The sequence below is a fragment of the Punica granatum genome, chromosome 5 (genome assembly GCF_007655135.1).
Source record: "Punica granatum isolate Tunisia-2019 chromosome 5, ASM765513v2, whole genome shotgun sequence".
Classification (NCBI taxonomy): domain Eukaryota; kingdom Viridiplantae; phylum Streptophyta; class Magnoliopsida; order Myrtales; family Lythraceae; genus Punica; species Punica granatum.
The window spans coordinates 1,477,777-1,495,336 of record NC_045131.1 but is presented as its reverse complement, the minus strand read 5'-3'; the positions used below and the strand labels follow the sequence as shown (position 1 = coordinate 1,495,336).

At 38.1% G+C, this 17,560-nt stretch overlaps 2 protein-coding genes across 3 annotated transcripts; both read left to right on the top strand.

Annotated features, from left to right (window-relative positions):
* Positions 1-6,281, top strand: LOC116207992 (probable LRR receptor-like serine/threonine-protein kinase At1g67720). 2 transcript variants are annotated; one of them, XM_031541157.1, is made up of 16 exons: positions 1-316; positions 507-597; positions 1,195-1,726; positions 2,166-2,671; positions 2,837-2,969; positions 3,436-3,507; positions 3,611-3,679; positions 3,753-3,824; positions 3,967-4,035; positions 4,283-4,434; positions 4,523-4,764; positions 4,850-4,976; positions 5,066-5,137; positions 5,236-5,422; positions 5,526-5,661; positions 5,742-6,281. In XM_031541157.1, exons 2-16 carry the CDS (start codon positions 507-509, stop codon positions 6,075-6,077), a joined length of 2,796 nt encoding a protein of 931 aa, XP_031397017.1. In that variant the 5' UTR covers positions 1-316; the 3' UTR covers positions 6,078-6,281. The 2 variants fall into 2 exon arrangements, with proteins under 2 accessions (XP_031397017.1, XP_031397016.1); XM_031541156.1 differs by having other exon boundaries at positions 398-597.
* Positions 6,282-6,696: 415 nt separating this feature from the next.
* Positions 6,697-15,147, top strand: LOC116206651 (structural maintenance of chromosomes protein 4). Its single transcript, XM_031539440.1, has 28 exons — positions 6,697-7,055; positions 7,243-7,332; positions 7,453-7,554; positions 7,793-7,969; positions 8,052-8,182; positions 8,582-8,660; positions 8,739-8,896; positions 8,988-9,063; positions 9,152-9,280; positions 9,346-9,490; positions 9,961-10,091; positions 10,348-10,500; positions 10,577-10,766; positions 10,974-11,107; positions 11,452-11,610; positions 11,837-12,145; positions 12,226-12,402; positions 12,523-12,606; positions 12,687-12,896; positions 13,033-13,122; positions 13,249-13,370; positions 13,463-13,618; positions 13,683-13,790; positions 13,873-13,933; positions 14,027-14,161; positions 14,415-14,502; positions 14,606-14,678; positions 14,781-15,147. The coding sequence occupies exons 1-28, from the start codon at positions 6,888-6,890 to the stop codon at positions 14,899-14,901; spliced, it is 3,756 nt and encodes a 1,251-aa protein (XP_031395300.1). The 5' UTR covers positions 6,697-6,887; the 3' UTR covers positions 14,902-15,147.
* Positions 15,148-17,560: the final 2,413 nt, after the last annotated feature.

Here is a 17,560-nt window from a genome sequence, read left to right as displayed (position 1 = left end):
CTCTCCTCGTCCTGCTCTGCTCTGTTCTCTCCTCTCTCTCTCTCTCTCTCTCTCTCTCTCTGTCTTCGCTCCACACTTCTATTATCAGGAAATGTGAAACGAGAGCTCCTGAGCTTCTGCTCCCATTTGCGATGGCGACCCATTAGGCTTTAGCTAGCTCCATATACAGTTCCCATCTCTCTTGACTCTTGCCTGAGTCCAACTTCCGCCACCACCGTTCAACTCAGAGCTCCGTGTCTCTGCTGTCTCTGTGTCGTTCTTCCTGTAAAGCTGCTCCTTTTCGATCCTCAGGGACAAAAGCGAGAATCGTTCTCTGGTCCGATTCTTTCTTTTCCTTCTTTAATGTTTCTTTCTTTCTTTTCTTTTGTTGCTAACTTTACTCTTTGTTGGAAAACAGGGTAGCTCCTGGTTCCTCCGTTTCTGTTCATTTGATGCGAACTCTCTCTCTGTCTCTCTCTAACCACATCTCATCTCGCCAGTGTTTGCTTCTCTCTCTCTCTCTGCAGATGGGGAAGGGGTTCGGCTTCTGGTCTCTCATCTCCTCCTCCTTCTTCCTTCCCCTTCTGCTCATCAGCTCTTGCTCTGCTCAAGTGCCAGGTTCTCTCTCTCTCTCTCTCTCTCTCTCATTGTCTTCTTCTTTCTTCATTCTTAGTTGAAGTTAGAGCTGAAAATCTCGATTTTGAGCTCGAATACTTCACCGGCTGAGTTCAGAAATAGATTTCAGAAAATTTTGAGTCTGGAATCTGTTGATGTTCAGAATACTAGAGAGCTTGGATTATGAATCCCGTGGCTGTTCAGTCCAAGCAGTGAACTTTTATGGTTATCTGATGCATCTTTGAAGCCCAATACTGTTTTTATCTTATTATTTTTGAATTCTCTAGTTAGCTGAAGTTTTAAGAATAATTTGCTTTACTATGGCAGTAGCAGCAGGAGGAGGAGACTTCCTCATTAAAAATCGAAATTGCTGGGAACAGACTGTAAATAACTGTCCAAACAAAATTTTCTTTAATTAGTTTTGGCCAAAAAAAAGACAATAAATTGCTTATGCAAGCAGAATTGACCTTTTGCCATCTACTCCTTGCCCTTGATCGCCATTCGCGAGTTCTTGAATACCCTGAATGAGTCAGCTATTAAGGGTCATTTCGGATGAGTTTGCTTTATTTGGATGATATATAACATAGTGTTGCTACTCAGGTTTTGTAAGTATCGACTGTGGGGGCGAGGCGAGTTTCACAGATGAGCTTGGTCTTGAGTGGATCCCTGATAATCAGTTTGCCTTTGGGGAAACAACTAACATATCTGTGGCGAACGAGACGAGGACGCAGTACAAGACTCTTAGGCAATTCCCCATCGATAACCGGAAGTATTGCTACACCCTCAATGTGACGACTAGGACGAGGTATCTCATAAGGGCGACATTCTTGTATGGGAACTTCGACGACAATAATGTCTATCCCAAGTTCGATCTCTCCCTTGGGCCCACTTTCTGGTCAACGATTGTCATATCTGATGCTACTACTATAGAGATGCGGGAGCTCATATTCCTGGCCTTGGATCCTACTGTTAGCGTGTGTTTATCTAATGCTACTACGGGGAAGCCTTTCATATCTACCCTTGAGCTCCGCCAATTCAATGGCTCGATGTACTATACTGACTTTGAGGAGCAGTTTTACCTTGGTATCTCTGCAAGGATCAATTTCGGGGCAGACAGCGTTGATCCAGTCAGGTATCTTAGTATGTCGGAGTTTGTTTTTGTGACAGTGATTGAATAATCAGCACCCCTGGTTGCCCTCAAACTCCTCATAAACAAAGAATGCTGCATTTATGATATGGCGATAAAAGCAGGAAACAACATCTCACATATCAGCAATTCGTGGCAGAAACACTTCCTATCAGGATTATTGAATTAGCTTCCTGTCTCTTCAACTTGTTTTAAAATTTTTTTAAGAGACATGAGATTGGTCCCAGAAAGCTTGCATGGACTCTTTTAATATGAAATGGGGCACTCTCGGTGCTAGAACGGCCTTGACGTCACACTCACAGTCCATAATTTAGCATGTTGTGACTTTATTCGTTTTAGATATTTGTTAAAGAAACGATCTGCAGGTTAAAGAAATTTGATAAATAACATCTTGTACGAACTCTTGTCGTGATTACGAGTGTAGGTATCCAGATGATCCGTTTGATAGAATATGGGAGTCTGACTCTCTGAAGAAAGCTAATTACCTCGTAGATGTGGCCGCCGGAACCAAAAAAGTGTCAACTCAACAGCCCATCGATGTAAACCGAGATGAAAGGCCTCCCGAGAAAGTCATGCAGACAGCAGTGGTCGGAACAAATGGTTCCTTGACTTATCGATTGAACTTGGATGGTTTTCCCGGTGCTGGGTGGGCCTACTCTTACTTTGCAGAAATCGAGGACTTAGCTCCCGACGAGACGAGGAAGTTTAGGCTCGTGCTTCCTGGTGCTCCTGATATCAGCAAAGCGGTTGTTAACATCATGGAAAATGCTCAGGGTAAATATCGCCTTTATGAGCCAGGATTTGTCAATTTGTCCTTCCCATTTGTACTATCATTTAGGTTTGGCAAGACATCCGATTCTTCCAAGGGCCCACTCTTGAATGCCATGGAAATAAACAAGTATCTGCAGAAGATCTATGGTTCTCTTGATGGTCAGTATCCCAGTTGATTTCTTTAGTTCATATTTTATGTGTCAATGCTTGTAATTAACCTCTATGGCGGTTTCCATGTTGAACTTCACAAATTTCAAAAGTAAGTAAAGATTATTTCTTAACATTTTGTTGGAGTTCCTGAAGAGTTTTTGTATGGTGTTGCAGTTGCAGTTATTGCTGGTGCACTACCGTCCTACTTACCGGCTCTTTGGGCACAAGAAGGGGGGGATCCGTGCCTTCCGGTTCCATGGTCGTGGGTTCAGTGCAACACAGAACCCGCTCCACGGGTAACTGCAATGTAAAGGTTCATCTTCTTATACTATTTATTTGGGAAAATTTCTAGATTTTCACCTTCACTCCACTTGTCAGCTGAGACTTTTTCAGTGAGCCTATAAATACAAATCCGTAATTTCACTTTCTCCTATGTGCACACCATAACTTTTACCGAGAGCTCGGGCACATCGGACTTTACTTTAAAACCTCAGCATGCAATATTGGTAATATGTAAAATTGAGGATGACGTTTGGACCAAATCCGAAGTTTTTAAGATACAGAGAGATGATATGTAATTTTCAGAATGTGAAATGGACCAAAGATGGAGCTTTGGGGTTCAAAAGACGATTATCCTGCATTTATTTTACCTAGAATGAGTTTGTTTCCTTGGAGCTACGAAGTTAAGATCAATAGATTCAATACAATGAGTGTTGTAAAAATTTCATCTATGGTCCTGCTTACTTTTCATTTCTCATTTTAATCTTTGGCAGAATATTGTCCAGTAAGAACGTGACTGGAAATATTCCTCTCGCATTTACGAAGTTGACTGGCCTGGTCGAGTTGTAAGTTTGAAGTGGATCTCTTTATCATGTTTATGGTTCAATTAATGAATGCCCTTAACGTTGAAAGCAGGCAAATGCATAATCATTCTTTTTTCTTCTGAAGATGGCTCGATGGGAATTCGCTAACTGGTTCAATACCTGATTTCTCTTCGTGTGTGGACTTGAGCATCATGTAAGTTTTCGTAACTTCTCTTGGCTCTACATTTTGCAATATCTAAAAGTCATCCTGAATTTCTCCCATTCAGTCACTTAGAGAACAACAAGTTGACCGGCGAGCTGCCTTCGTCTTTGCTGAAGTTACCCAGTTTGAAAGAGCTGTAAGTTTCGAAGAACTAGAAATGTACTTGTAATTTCTTCTTTATAGTTCTTACTGTTTGAGAGATTTCCACCGTTTCTTTTCGAAATTCACTGCCTGCTGAAGACAAAGCTTTAACTTTGCTTGGACTTAAACTTTTGCAGGTATGTGCAGAACAATATACTGTCAGGGAAGGTGCCATCTGGTTTAAACGGGAAAAGCTTGGCTTTCAAGTGGGTATCACTTTTGACTCGTCTCTTGAAACCTGCGGCATTAAGAAAAAGAAATTGTATCTAGAATGGCCTGAATGAGATTTTTCTAGGAGATAGTCTTATCACAGACATTGGTTTCTTCATGTTCATCACTACCAATGGTTTTCCTTTTGATTGATTCGACCTGGAAGAATCTTATAATATTATGTGTTTGGGAACTAAATTCCAACCTATCTTGTTTGTAACTCATCATATTGGCTCTTCACAGCTTCACGGGAAATCCTGGACTTCGCTTAGAGGAAAAAAAGAGCCAGACTAAAATCACTGTGGGTGCATCAGTAGGTGCTGTTAGTCTCCTACTAGTTACAATAGCTTTGTGCCTATACATTATCAAACGGAAGACCAGATATTCCAACCAAGGTACCACTATTAAATGTCGAGCTCGAGGATACAGATGATCCTTCGCTGTGTTTTATGAACTCCTTTTCTCTTACATTAATTGTTTCAGGTGAACTTAAACATACCATACAATCTCAGCGGCTGGCTTCTACCTTCAAAGATCCTCCTGCAGAAGCTGCGCATTGCTTCATGCTTTCTGAGATTGAAGATGCCACGAAAAATTTTGAGAAGAAAATCGGCTCCGGTGGATTTGGAGTTGTGTACTATGGAAAGCTGAAAGATGGAAGGGAGATCGCAGTAAAAGTCCTGACAAATGATTCGTACCAAGGAAAGCGTGAATTTTCGAATGAGGTATCTAGTTATGACTTTGAGAAGTGGGGCTGGGCAAAGTTTCTTTCGACTGCATTAGGAATAATGGATTCGTTTTTTGATTTAGGTGACGCTTCTATCGAGAATACACCACAGGAATCTGGTACAGTTCCTAGGGTACTGCCAAGAATGTGGGCGAAATATGCTCGTCTATGAGTTCATGCACAACGGGACCCTCAAAGAGCACCTCTACAGTACGTTTGGTATTCAGAGTCATCACGAATTTTTCAATCCTAACGAATCTGGGAAAGTAACTTCTGATTTTCTGATGCAAAATATGCAGTTGGTCCCCTGTCAAATCGAAGGGGCATCAATTGGATCAAGCGTCTCGAGATCGCTGAAGATGCTTCGAGAGGTCGTACTTATCAACAGAAGAGGAGTATTATTGTTTCATCTTTCTTTCTAGATCTTTAATCCGCATTGCAATTGAAACAAAATCATACTTCTGCTCAGGGATCGAGTACCTTCACACGGGATGCACCCCTGCAATCATACACCGAGATCTGAAGAGCAGCAATATTCTCCTTGACAAGAACATGATGGCGAAAGTTTCAGACTTCGGCCTGTCGAAATCTGCAGTTGATGGAGTCTCCCATGTCTCAAGCATTGTTCGTGGAACCGTTGGATATTTGGATCCAGAGTGAGCAATTTCCCAGTTCCTATTCGTATCATTAGGCCCGTTATACTGATCCTTGTGATGCAAGGGATTAGCTTCAGAAAACTTGCTTTTTATCATGTGACAGGTACTATATCTCGCAGCAGTTGACGGATAAGAGTGACGTGTACAGTTTTGGTGTTATACTCCTTGAGCTAATATCTGGTCGAGAAGCAATTTCAAACGAGAGCTTCGGAGTGAACTGCCGCAACATAGTCCAATGGGTTAGTCCTGGATATTCTCCTTAGTTCCTCAAATTAAGAAGAATAAAGTGAAAGCCGTACTTACTCGTTTCCGCTTTCAGGCGAAGTTACACATTGAGAGTGGGGACATTCAGGGCATAATTGACCCGAACCTGAGGGACGATTACGATATCCAGTCGATGTGGAAGATTGCAGAGAAGGCACTGATGTGTGTCCAGCCCCACGGGCACATGAGGCCCTCGATCTCTGAAGTCCTCAAGGAGATTCAGGATGCAATCCTGATAGAACGAGCGGCTCTGGTGGCGAGGGAGGGTCTGTCCGATGACATGTCTCGGAACTCAGGCCATTCCTCACTCAATACGGGTCAGTATGACATTGCGGGGACCGAGCACTGCCTCTCGATTGACGAGTCTGTTGCACAGCCAACTGCACGATAGCGGGAGATTCTATGAGATTAAATATGAAATTTGCTATGTAAATCTTTCATCATCGTGTACGTACATTACTGAAGTTATCCCTAGTGTTTATTCAGTGTAAGATGCGCAATTGTATCGATTCTAGTATGGCGTGTTTCATTTATTTCGCTCTTCCTTTCGTATCTTATTTTGATTCGATATAGTAACGGTTCGGTTTCTCACGGCTTCAAAATTCTTATATCACTATTATTTGCCCTTTTATTGTAGATTTTGATTTCAATAATTCAGTTTGAGCAGCGTCGGTTCATTAATTGGTAAAATTTTTTCAGTGTGAATTTTATTTCATTCACAAAATTCGAATTAAAGATTTTATTTAAAAGAAATAAATGTTAAATAACTTAAATCGATTCACCTTCTTTTTTCAATTAAACGAAAAGTATACATGCGCGACAGATTAATGACGTCAGGATACTTGCGTGCAGCCATAACAAAAAATTGGGGTACTTATAAAAAAAAAAACAAAAAATTGGGGCGATATATATAGTACACGAGCTGGGCCAACTCCTAAAAGATGGGCCTCATGGGCCCATTAGGCCCAACGAGACCCTTCAATTTTAAAAAGGAGCCTCGTCTGATTTCATTTTCCCGCCCTGAACTGAAACAAATTCCCTCCCAAATCTCACTGGCAGATCGACGGACAGAGGAACCATTGATCGGAGCTCGAAGCTTCTGCTGGTTCTCTTACTCGGAGACCACAGCGACTGAATCGGCAGCTGGAGAAGCTTTCAGTCGGTGGAAGTCAGGGTGATTCAGCGAGTTCCGGTTAGTTGAATGGACAAGGGGATGGAGCTGCCGCGCGATTCCCCGGCCAGCAAGTCCCCGTCTCCGCAGGCAAGGCCATCTAAGGGGAAAGGCTCGCCGAGGCTGTTTATCAGAGAAATGGTCATGAGGAACTTCAAGTCCTACGCTGGTGAACAGCGTGTTGGACCATTCCACAAGGTGCGGCTTTGTCTCTCCGTCTCTGTTTTCTACTCTCCTGTAATCTATTTTCCCTTTAGCTGTAATGCGAAATGTTGAGCTGTGAGGAAAGACAGAAGCATAAGTTCGGAGTCTGTGTTCCTTTAGCTAATTAGGAGCTCTTCCATGGGGATTGAGAGTCACGCTTGATTGTTGTTTGTGGATGCAGAGCTTTTCAGCTGTTGTTGGCCCGAACGGGAGCGGAAAGAGCAATGTGATAGATGCGATGCTTTTTGTGTTCGGTAAACGAGCAAAGCAGGTACTTTCTTCAATCGATATGACCGCTTGCTTTGAATTTGGATCGATTATGAGCTTGCCCACTGGGATAACTGTTAAGTTAGTGGCAGCTGTAATTGCATCTTGAATTGTCATTGCTCAGATGAGGCTCAACAAAGTGTCAGAGCTCATCCATAATTCAACAAATCACCAGAACCTCGACAGTGCTGGTGTTTCTGTTCACTTCCAGGAAATCGTTGATCTGGTAATATTTTCTGATCAATCTTCCTCCCAATTTGATTTTGAACTGGGAGAAGGATAATTTGATTGCCATGTCGTAGATAATGTCTTAAAGAATTGCTCCAACCTTGAATGAGCTAGTTTTAGTGTGAAGCTCATGTCTGTGTTGTTAGTCAGCCAAAGTTTTCTCTAAGTTTCATACGAGCAATGTTTGCAATTTCAACTTTTTGTTCTGTGAAACTTTTTATTTTATAAAATTGCAGGATGATGAAGAATATGAAGCTGTACCTGGAAGTGATTTTGCGATCACACGAGTTGCCTTTCGTGACAACTCCTCCAAGTACTACATTAATGACCGTTCAAGTAACTTTACCGAGGTCACCCGCTTGCTCAAAGGAAAAGGAGTAGACTTGGACAATAACCGTTTTTTGATTCTCCAGGTTCAGTAATTCTAGTGTGGAAAAATAAATTGAAGGATAGCCTTTTCTTCATTATTCAAAATCTTCTTTTTGGTCTTATCAGGGTGAAGTTGAGCAAATCTCACTGATGAAACCAAAGGCTCAGGGACCACATGATGAAGGGTTTCTTGAATATCTGGAAGACATAATTGGCACCAACAAATACGTTGAAAAAATTGATGAATCATATAAGGAGTGAGTTCCTCATCTTAGCAAAGTTTCAGTTTGCTGGTGCATCCATTGTCATCTGCTATAGTCATAAAGGTCCAAGTTGCAACAGTTACTATGCCAAACCAGGAGAGGAAAAACTATGATATCTCTTGGAGAATAGCTTATGAAATAACAAGTTATTGATTCTTCATGAAAAAAATTAGGTGTCATCGTCTAAGAACTTTAAAGTTGACAAAATGGATGATATTGTTGACTCTAAATTGTATCCTGCATTTGGTTGCATGATTGCACTAGAATCTGAGTGTTGTAGTTCCTATTCTTCAGTCAGGGGACCAACTATATGCATACCCTTCTTTGTCTCTCTGGTCTAAAATATTGCTAGCAAGAACTGAATGTACAAGTCACTGAATTATTTATTCTCAGGCTGGAGTCTTTGAATGAGAAGAGATCTGGGGTGGTGCAAATGGTGAAGTTAGCTGAAAAAGAAAGAGACAACTTAGAGGTATCCACCGTGCATTTTTACTTTTTTAGTGCATATTAGACTATGTCAACTGTTCATCGATACAATTGTGTGCTCCAGGATGGAAAAAATGAAGCAGAAGTATACATGCTCAAGGAGTTATCATTGCTGAAATGGCAAGAGAAAGCCACTAGATTGGCCTGTGAAGATACTGACGCCAAGATGATGGAAGTGGGAGAAACAATGTCCAGTATGGAAGAGAAACTTAAAAGTGAAAGGTACTTTCAATTTTTGTTCATACGTATGCTCTCTATATCTTTATTCAAGAGTATAAAAGTTTCAGTCATATTGGTCTGTCTTGTTATCTAGGGAGAAAATTCAGCAAAGCAATGAAAAACTGAAGGAGCTCGAGGCTGTTCACAACAAGTACATGAAAAGGCAAGAGGTATGCAGTTCATGGAAAGCACCGTTACTTTTTCTCATATATCGCCGCATTTCAACTTCTCATCCTGAAATGTGCTATGCATGAACAGGAATTGGATAATACCCTAAGAATTTGTAAGGAAGACTTTAAGGAATTTGAACGGCAAGATGTCAAATACCGTGAGGACTTGAAGCACAAGAAGCAAAAGATCAAAAAACTCGACGATAAAATTGAAAAGGTAAGTAGATAATTAGTTTAGTTGCATTAGATTCATGCACGCGTTTCAATTTGTGCTCGCTGTAGGATTCAACAAAGATTGAAGAGTTACAAAAGGGATGTGAAGATTCAACAATTATGATACCCAAGCTTGAAGAAAATGTACCGAAATTGGAAAGTTCGTTGGCTGATGAAGAAACAGTGCTGGAGGAAATCAAAGAGAATGCTAAAGGTGCTGATGCTACTACACTAAAATTTTGATTTGTCCTTTTTAAAATGAAAAATAAAAATAAAAATTCTGCAATATGCACTGGAAAGTACGTTGATATAAGGAAAAACTCTGAACTCTTCATGTTCTTTGATCTGAAAAGGGTATGAACTGAATTTTTTTTTTGGATAACTATTGAATTGAAAGATTATTATGCTATCCCATACAAATTTTACGGGATTTGTGTAAATAAATAAAAAGGAGAAACTTCATTTATGCTGAATACCCACCACATTGACGCCTTTGATGCTTAGGATTTAGCGTCAAAATGACCGCAGAAATTCGTACTGTAGAGGTGGAGTTATATATTGACCCCTATCTATTCCCTGCCTATATTTCTTTGTCGGACGTTAATTTTGTTCTCCCAAGCTTGCATGAGCTTTGCTAGTAAAAATTTCCAAAGATTTACTCTTCTAATGGGTTGCTCAATGCAGTTGAAACTGAGAGATACCGTTCTGATCTTGCAAAGGTTCGTGCTGAACTAGAACCTTGGGAGATACAACTAATTGAGCATAAGGGAAAGCTTGAAGTTGCATGTACTGAAAGCAAGCTTCTGTCTGAGAAGGTGATGTCAATACCTGTCACTTACCAAATTTACTTGTTTATGTTTTGCTGCATTTAAAACGAGATATTTTACATAATATCTCAATCTCAATGGAATTGAATTATTGGCAAATCCCATTTATATTGGCTTGATTTCGCTTCCAATACAATTTCAGCATTATAAGAGGATCTGGTTTCAATTTGACTGAAGCCATCTAGTATTGAAATTTTTTTGTTTAAATTAAAGGGTTGACAGTATGTGTTTATCACTCTTCCAGCATGAAGCTGGTCGTGCTGCGTTCAAAGATGCTCGAAAGCAGATGGATGACATAACGGGCAAGGTTGCTGAAAGAAGTGAAAGAACTGCAAATATTCAAGGAGAAATAGAAAGGACAAAACAAGAAGCATCTGAAGCTCGAAAGCTGGAAGAGGTTCTTGATTTTACACTCTATTCTATAGACTGTCTTGCACCATAAATGCATGTCACATATTTTAAGCATTTTGCAGGAATGCATCAGAGAACAAGAAGCACTAATACCGCTTGAACAAGCTGCTAGAGAAAAGCTTGCAGAACTCAAATCCATTATGGATTCCGAGAAGAGTCAGGGATCAGTTTTGAAAGCAATTTTGCAGGCCAAGCAGTCAAATCGAATAGAGGGAATCTATGGGCGAATGGGTGATTTAGGAGCTATTGATGGTTAGTCTTTTATGATTGAAACAATGGCAGCTTTAGTTTTCCCCTATTAGTTTGACTTTTTCATTCTTAGAAAGTTTTATCAATTTGGAATTTAGATTTTTGTAGTAATATGGGTTTTTCTAGGTAGGACGTATAAATTATTTCATGTAAATTGTTCCTAGTGACCCATCTTAGTCTTACTGTTTCCAACTGGTTTCACTATTGCAGCTAAATATGACATTGCTGTATCAACAGCATGTCCTGGACTTGATTATATTGTTGTGGAGACGACTAGTGCAGCCCAAGCATGTGTAGAGCTACTGCGGAGGGAGAACCTCGGTGTTGCAACTTTCATGATATTGGTAGTGATTACTTGTTAGTGTTATTATACCAAACCTTATTTGGCAGGCCAACTCAGAAGACACCTGAAATATTCAAGTTGAAATAGCACTGGCAAAGCCTTTAACCCACTCCTTTCCTCTTTTTTTTTTCCTTGTTCTTTTATCTCTTTCATGTTTTTTGTTCAATCCTTGTTTTAAGTTTAAAAGTACTACCGTTGAAAAACTGGACTACTGCCTCAGCATGCATGAAACATCTGGTGTTACAGGACACTTTTGAATGAAACAAATAATCTTTAATGGAGCTATGTGCTTGGCCTCTCTTCTCAAAGCATCTGATAGATGAAAGCGGTTCATTTGTTATCCAGGAGAAGCAACTTGATCTTCTTCCTAAGTTGAAGGAGAAGGTAAACCCTCCGGAGGGAGTTCCTCGTCTATTTGATCTGATCAAAGTCCAGGATGAGAGAATGAAACTAGCATTTTATGCTGCACTCCGGAATACTGTTGTCACGGATAGTCTAGACCAGGTACATCTATCACTAGTCTACATTTGGATTTGTTCCTAGTTCTTTATCTTCCTCTTCTGCTTTAAGTTTTACTCTCTGGGCTTACTTTGAGTACATGAAAATATATTTCATGATTGAAATTGAGCTCCTCTTTCAAATATTGTATGAGTGCTGCAGATACAGACTACTCTCCACTATTCTTCATGCTTTGTCATGTCGTCTGATGGCATCTCTCTTGTAATTGCAGGCAACACGGATTGCCTACAGTGGAAATAAAGAATTTAGGCGTGTGGTAACACTGGATGGGGCACTGTTTGAAAAATCTGGAACCATGAGTGGAGGAGGAAATAAACCGCGTGGTGGAAAGATGGGAACATCCATTCGATCAGCAAGTGTGTCTGCAGAGGCCATTGGAAATGCCGAGAATGAGCTTTCAGGTTTATCAGAAAAACTGAGCAGCCTCAGGCAAAAAATCGCAGATGCAGTGAGGAAGTGGCAATCCTCAGAGAAAAAGCTAGGGCAGCTCAAGATGGAGTTGGCCAAAAGTGAAAAGGAGGTACTAATCCATTTTAAAGCTGGTGTCTCACTGATTGCATTTATTGATATGGGGTCGTCCAAAATTGTATCTTTGTACAGATTGAAAGTCTGCACTCCCAGCACAGTTACCTTGAGAAACAACTTGGTTCCCTTGAAGCAGCATCCCGACCGAAGAAGGATGAACTTGCTAGGCTGGAAGAGCTCAAGAAAGTCATTGCCGCTGAAGAAAAGGAAATTGATACGTTGATTCAAGGGTCTAAAAAACTGAAAGAGATTGTATGTGCAATACGCCTTTACACTCAGTGCCTTTCTTGGAGGAAATCACATATAGAACCGAGACTGTTATGTTTCCTTTAATTCAATGCTCTTCTTCCCCCTGATAATTCTTGTTTTCAGGCGACAGAGCTTCAACAGAAGATAGAAAACGCTGGGGGTGAAAAATTGAAACTCCAGAAGTCAAAGGTTGCTGGGATCCAATCTGTAAGTATAGTATTGAATTTTTTTCACCTATATGAATTATGAAATTCCATTGTCTATGCTGACTTGTCATCACACATCAGAATATTGCTAAAGATAGAACAGAGATCAACCGGCACAAGGTTCAGATAGAGACTGGCCAAAAAATGATAAAGAAATTAACCAAGGGATTGGAGGAAGCCAAAAAGGAGAAAGATCGAATCATGGAGGAGAAGGAGAAGTTACGATTGGTTTTCAAAGAATTAGAAGAGAAGGCCTTCAAAGTTCAAGAAAATTACCGAAAAACAGAAGAGGTTTGATTGGTCTCTCTATTTCAGAACCTGAAACCATTACGCCAAGTGCTTACAGCTTTTGTTAAAACACAAACTATGTTCGGCTATTAATTGCATTGTTGATTTATCAATTTTTTTAATAATTTTCTTTTTTCAGCTTATTGATCAGCATCGTGAAGTACTGGATAAAGCGAAATCCGAGTACGAGCAGGAGAAAAAAATTGTCAATGAGTTGCGTGCTTCACAGGTAACTGAGATGTGGCATCAGTACTGGCAATTCCCTCCTCCCCCCCCCCCCCCCCCCCCCCCCCCCAAAAAAAAAAAAAAAAAACCCTCTCTATATATTAAGTCAGCGATTCCTAGTTCTCTTTAGGTTGATGCCGAGTACAAACTGCAAGACATGAAGAAAGCGTATAAAGAGTTGGAGTTGAAGGGAAGGGGTTACACAAAAAAGCTTGACGATCTGCAAGCGTCTCTCACAAAGCACATGGAACAGTAAGTTGGTCCTTGAGAAAGCAGTGCCTAGAAGTTTGTTTCAAATGGAGTTGTTGGGATATTCTAACAGAGTTTCATGCTTGTGGTTCTAGGATCCATAAAGATTTAGTGGATCCGGAGAAGCTTCAGGCTACTCTCACCGATAAATCTCTCACCGAAGCTTGTGATTTGAGAAGGGCGCTTGAAATGGTTGCATTGTTGGAAGCACAACTGAAAGAATTGAGTCCTAATCTTGACTCGATATCAGAGTAGGATACCATATTATTCACTTGGTCTACTCAAGCTCTCTTCTAATCCTACTCCGTGTTACAGGTACCGGAAGAAAGCAACTCTGTATAACGAACGCGTAGAGGATCTTAACATGGTTACTCAACAGCGTGATGATGTGAAGAAGCAATATGATGACTGGAGAAAGAAAAGGTATGCATATGCAATTGTATTTATAATTTCCGTGTTGATCTCTTTTAACATTTTATCTGTTTGTTAACTGAATATATGGCAGACTCGACGAGTTCATGGCAGGATTCAATACAATATCTCTGAAATTAAAAGAAATGTACCAGGTTGAGTGTATACCTTTCGTATATAATTAAGATGTCATTTTATTTTGAGATTTCCATTTGTTGTAAATCTTATGCCTTTCGGATGTCAAACAGATGATCACACTGGGAGGTGATGCGGAACTCGAGCTGGTCGACTCTTTGGACCCCTTCTCAGAAGGAGTTGTCTTCAGTGTCAGGCCTCCAAAGAAGAGCTGGAAGAACATAGCTAATTTATCTGGTGGTGAAAAGGTAATATACGGTCATGTGTAGCTGCCAGTGTAGGATTCCACTTTAAAAAATGGGCGTTTTTCGACAAGTCTGAAAGATCTGTTTTGTCTCCTGAGACATTTCTCGGGAAAAAAAAAAGAAGCAAAACAGAAAATTGGGAGCCCTTTCCACTTTCCAGAACCATTAAATTCAATTTCTGAATTATGCTCTTCTCCAGAAATTCTCAACTTCAATGGTCGCCAATTTAATGTTTCAATCTCCTTATATTATTCAGACTCTCAGCTCGTTGGCTCTTGTGTTTGCCCTTCATCATTACAAGCCTACTCCTCTATATGTCATGGATGAGATCGATGCTGCTCTAGGTACTTCTCATGGACCGACAAAATCCTTTTTTCTCTTTCTTTCTACCCCTGTATGGAGTTCTCTTCGTATTTATCGATTCATGTTTTTGTTGTATTTCTTTAGACTTCAAGAACGTTTCTATTGTGGGACACTACGTGAAGGACCGCACAAAGGATGCCCAGTTCATAATCATAAGGTACAGCAGCCAACTCAAAAATCAGCAACTAGTACTTTTATAGATCTCGATATCTTATTCAGCATCTGATTTGTTGCGCCTTAACCTGAAAACAATCTGCAGCCTCAGAAACAATATGTTTGAGTTGGCTGATCGGCTGGTGGGCATATATAAGACTGACAACTGCACTAAGAGCATCACGATCAATCCCAGGAGCTACGTGGTGTGTGAGAGAGCCGCTTGATGCATTCGAAAAGAATCCTGTTAGGGATCACAGTTTCATGCGGACATGTTGTTCACGTGTCCTTGTAACTAATGAAATATAACCCAATGTTACAGCTTTTCTATCTGACGGGCAGAAGAAAGACAATATCATCTGCTTCACAAGTGTAATGTTATAAGTTTTAATGTATCTTTTCCTTTCTTTTGTGGGGAAGTTTATTCGCAGATTCCTGATTTCATGAACTTTTTTCGGGAAAACATTCCGAGAGATAGGCTGGCGCTTCTTCTTCTTCTTCTTCTTCTTCTTCTTTTTTTTCCCTCCCTTAAAATAAAAATAAGGAAACCTCAGATGGATGGCGAGCTGCCCGTGCCCGAAGAGGAAGTGAGAATTCTCGAAAGAGAAGGAAGGCGATGGCTCGTTTTGACGAGCTGCGTGTTCCTGACGGAGGAGATGGACGGAGGTCGCTTTCTTTCTTGCTTTCTTTCTTTTCTTTCTAATGAGTTTTTATAATCACAATTTGCATTTTCAATTGAAGAGTGAAAGTGAGCACGCAAGCGACCTACTTGGATACTAGTCATGGGGAGCAGGGTAAGATCCAAATTATCAATCAAGTGAGCCTATCTTTTGTTAAATAGGCAATTGTTTTAATTTGTTTTAATTCCCAGTATAATAGGCAATTGGGGAGCAGGGTAAGATCCAAAACTTGTGCTGATTGATAAGTGTTTTTATTTTTTTTAATATTATATTAGTTTTGAAGTTCGTGCAGTTCCACCAGTTTGAAAAAAATTATAATTAAAAATTAAAAAGAAATATTGGAGAATCAAAAGCGAAACAAAAATAATAAAATAAATAAACAACTTTCGTATTTAGTGGTAGAATAATTTACTTTCTAAGAGTTTATATATAGGGATAACAATACCTTTCAAGAAATGAAACTCACCGCTCCAATCTTGAAAAAAAAAATGAAAAAAGCAAAAAAATAGGGAAAAAATAAAAGAATGAAAAATTTTGGATAAAAATGAGAGAAAAATAAAAAAAATAAAACTAATAAATTCACTTGTATCTAGAGAGAAACAGTTTCAAGAGTCGCGTCTAGTTGCAGACATATTTTTTGAGAGATGAATAAGCTCCGTTTTATGTCTGTGATAAATTATATTTATCATATAAAATATAAATGAAATACAAATTTATTTGTTTTCTTTTTTCGGTGAACAAACATGATTTTTTTAAAAAAGAAAATATAATTTATGTATATCAACAAATATCATATAATATGTTTTTAAAAATAGATATCTATAAAAACATATAATTCATATATACTTTTTCTTGCATACTAAAGGTTGTCCACATAATCATATATTAACTTACTTTATATTATGTATGGATATATACTAAGATATATACTTATTTTGATGTTAATATTTATTTATGAAATGCTAATTTTTATTTTAAAAAAATCAAGATTATTAAATAATATCTATACATATAATAAAATATTCTCATTTATTTCAAATGCATTATGTTATATAGATTATAAAAATTAAAGAAATGGATTTTATGACAAGATATCTTTTAAAAATATTTTCCAGAATAATAATATTCAAAAAATCTAGAAAACTCCATATATATCTATATATATCTAATCTATTTTTAAAAACTATATATCTATAAAACATTATAATTCATATATACTTTTTCTTATTTTATATACTAAAAGTTATCCACATAACCATATATTGATATATCAATATTTATGTATGAAAATATAATAATATATACTTATTTTGATGTTAATATTTATATGATGAAATATTATTTTTTATTTTAAAAATTAAAGATTATTAAATAATATATAGATTCCGAAAATTTAAAAAAAAATCAAGAAATTATATTTTATGATGAGATATCTTTTAAAAAATATTTTTTATTAAAAATAATTATGAAAACTTAAATTTTTTTAAAAAACCTAGAAACTTACATTTAGAAAATTCATATTGCATTCAACGAAGATCACCGTATTATCCAAAAGATTTTATGGTATTTTCGATTTTACTAAATGTAATATTATTTAAGAAGATTTTGTTGCTAATTTTATGATTGAGTATAATCTAAAATTTTAAAAATTCAAAAAACTAAGAAATTTCCATTTAAAAACAGAGCGTGCTAAGACAATCTAGGATGAAATATCAACTTTCATATTAAAAAATTCAAGATCATAAATAATATATAGATTATAATAAGTAAAAAATTAAGAAATTAAATTTTATGATTAGATATCTTTTAAAAAATAATTTTATTAAAAATAATTCCGAAAATTTAAAAAGCCTAGAAAGTCCATTTAGAAAATTCGTATTCCCTTCAATTAGAGATCACCGTAGTATTCGAAAGATTTTATGGTATTTTTGCTTTTCTAAATGGAATATTATTTCAGAAAATTTTGTTGCTAATTTTATAATCAAAGATTATGTAAAATTAAAAAAACTCAAAAAATTGAGAAAATTTCTTTCAGAATCGGAGCGTTTTGAAACCATCTGGCCGAACTCACCTCATACTTATATCAAAATTGGGATTTCCGATATATTTAGTCGATCCATAGAACTCAACACTATAGGAAGTAAATTTGATTCAATGAAATTGATGACGGTTTGGTAAAGAATTACAAAATATTCTGTTGTTAATT

Coding starts and splice junctions, on each gene's coding strand:
- LOC116207992 (XM_031541156.1), top strand. CDS start 432: ATGCGAACTCTCTCTCTGTCTCTCTCTAACCACATCTCATCTCGCCAG. Junction 2,970..3,435: donor GCTCCACGGGTAACTGCAAT/GTAAAGGTTCAT, acceptor AATCTTTGGCAG/AATATTGTCCAGTAAGAACG. Junction 5,138..5,235: donor CGCTGAAGATGCTTCGAGAG/GTCGTACTTATC, acceptor ACTTCTGCTCAG/GGATCGAGTACCTTCACACG.
- LOC116206651 (XM_031539440.1), top strand. CDS start 6,888: ATGGACAAGGGGATGGAGCTGCCGCGCGATTCCCCGGCCAGCAAGTCC. Junction 10,092..10,347: donor GCAAGCTTCTGTCTGAGAAG/GTGATGTCAATA, acceptor TCACTCTTCCAG/CATGAAGCTGGTCGTGCTGC. Junction 13,371..13,462: donor CTCACAAAGCACATGGAACA/GTAAGTTGGTCC, acceptor TTGTGGTTCTAG/GATCCATAAAGATTTAGTGG.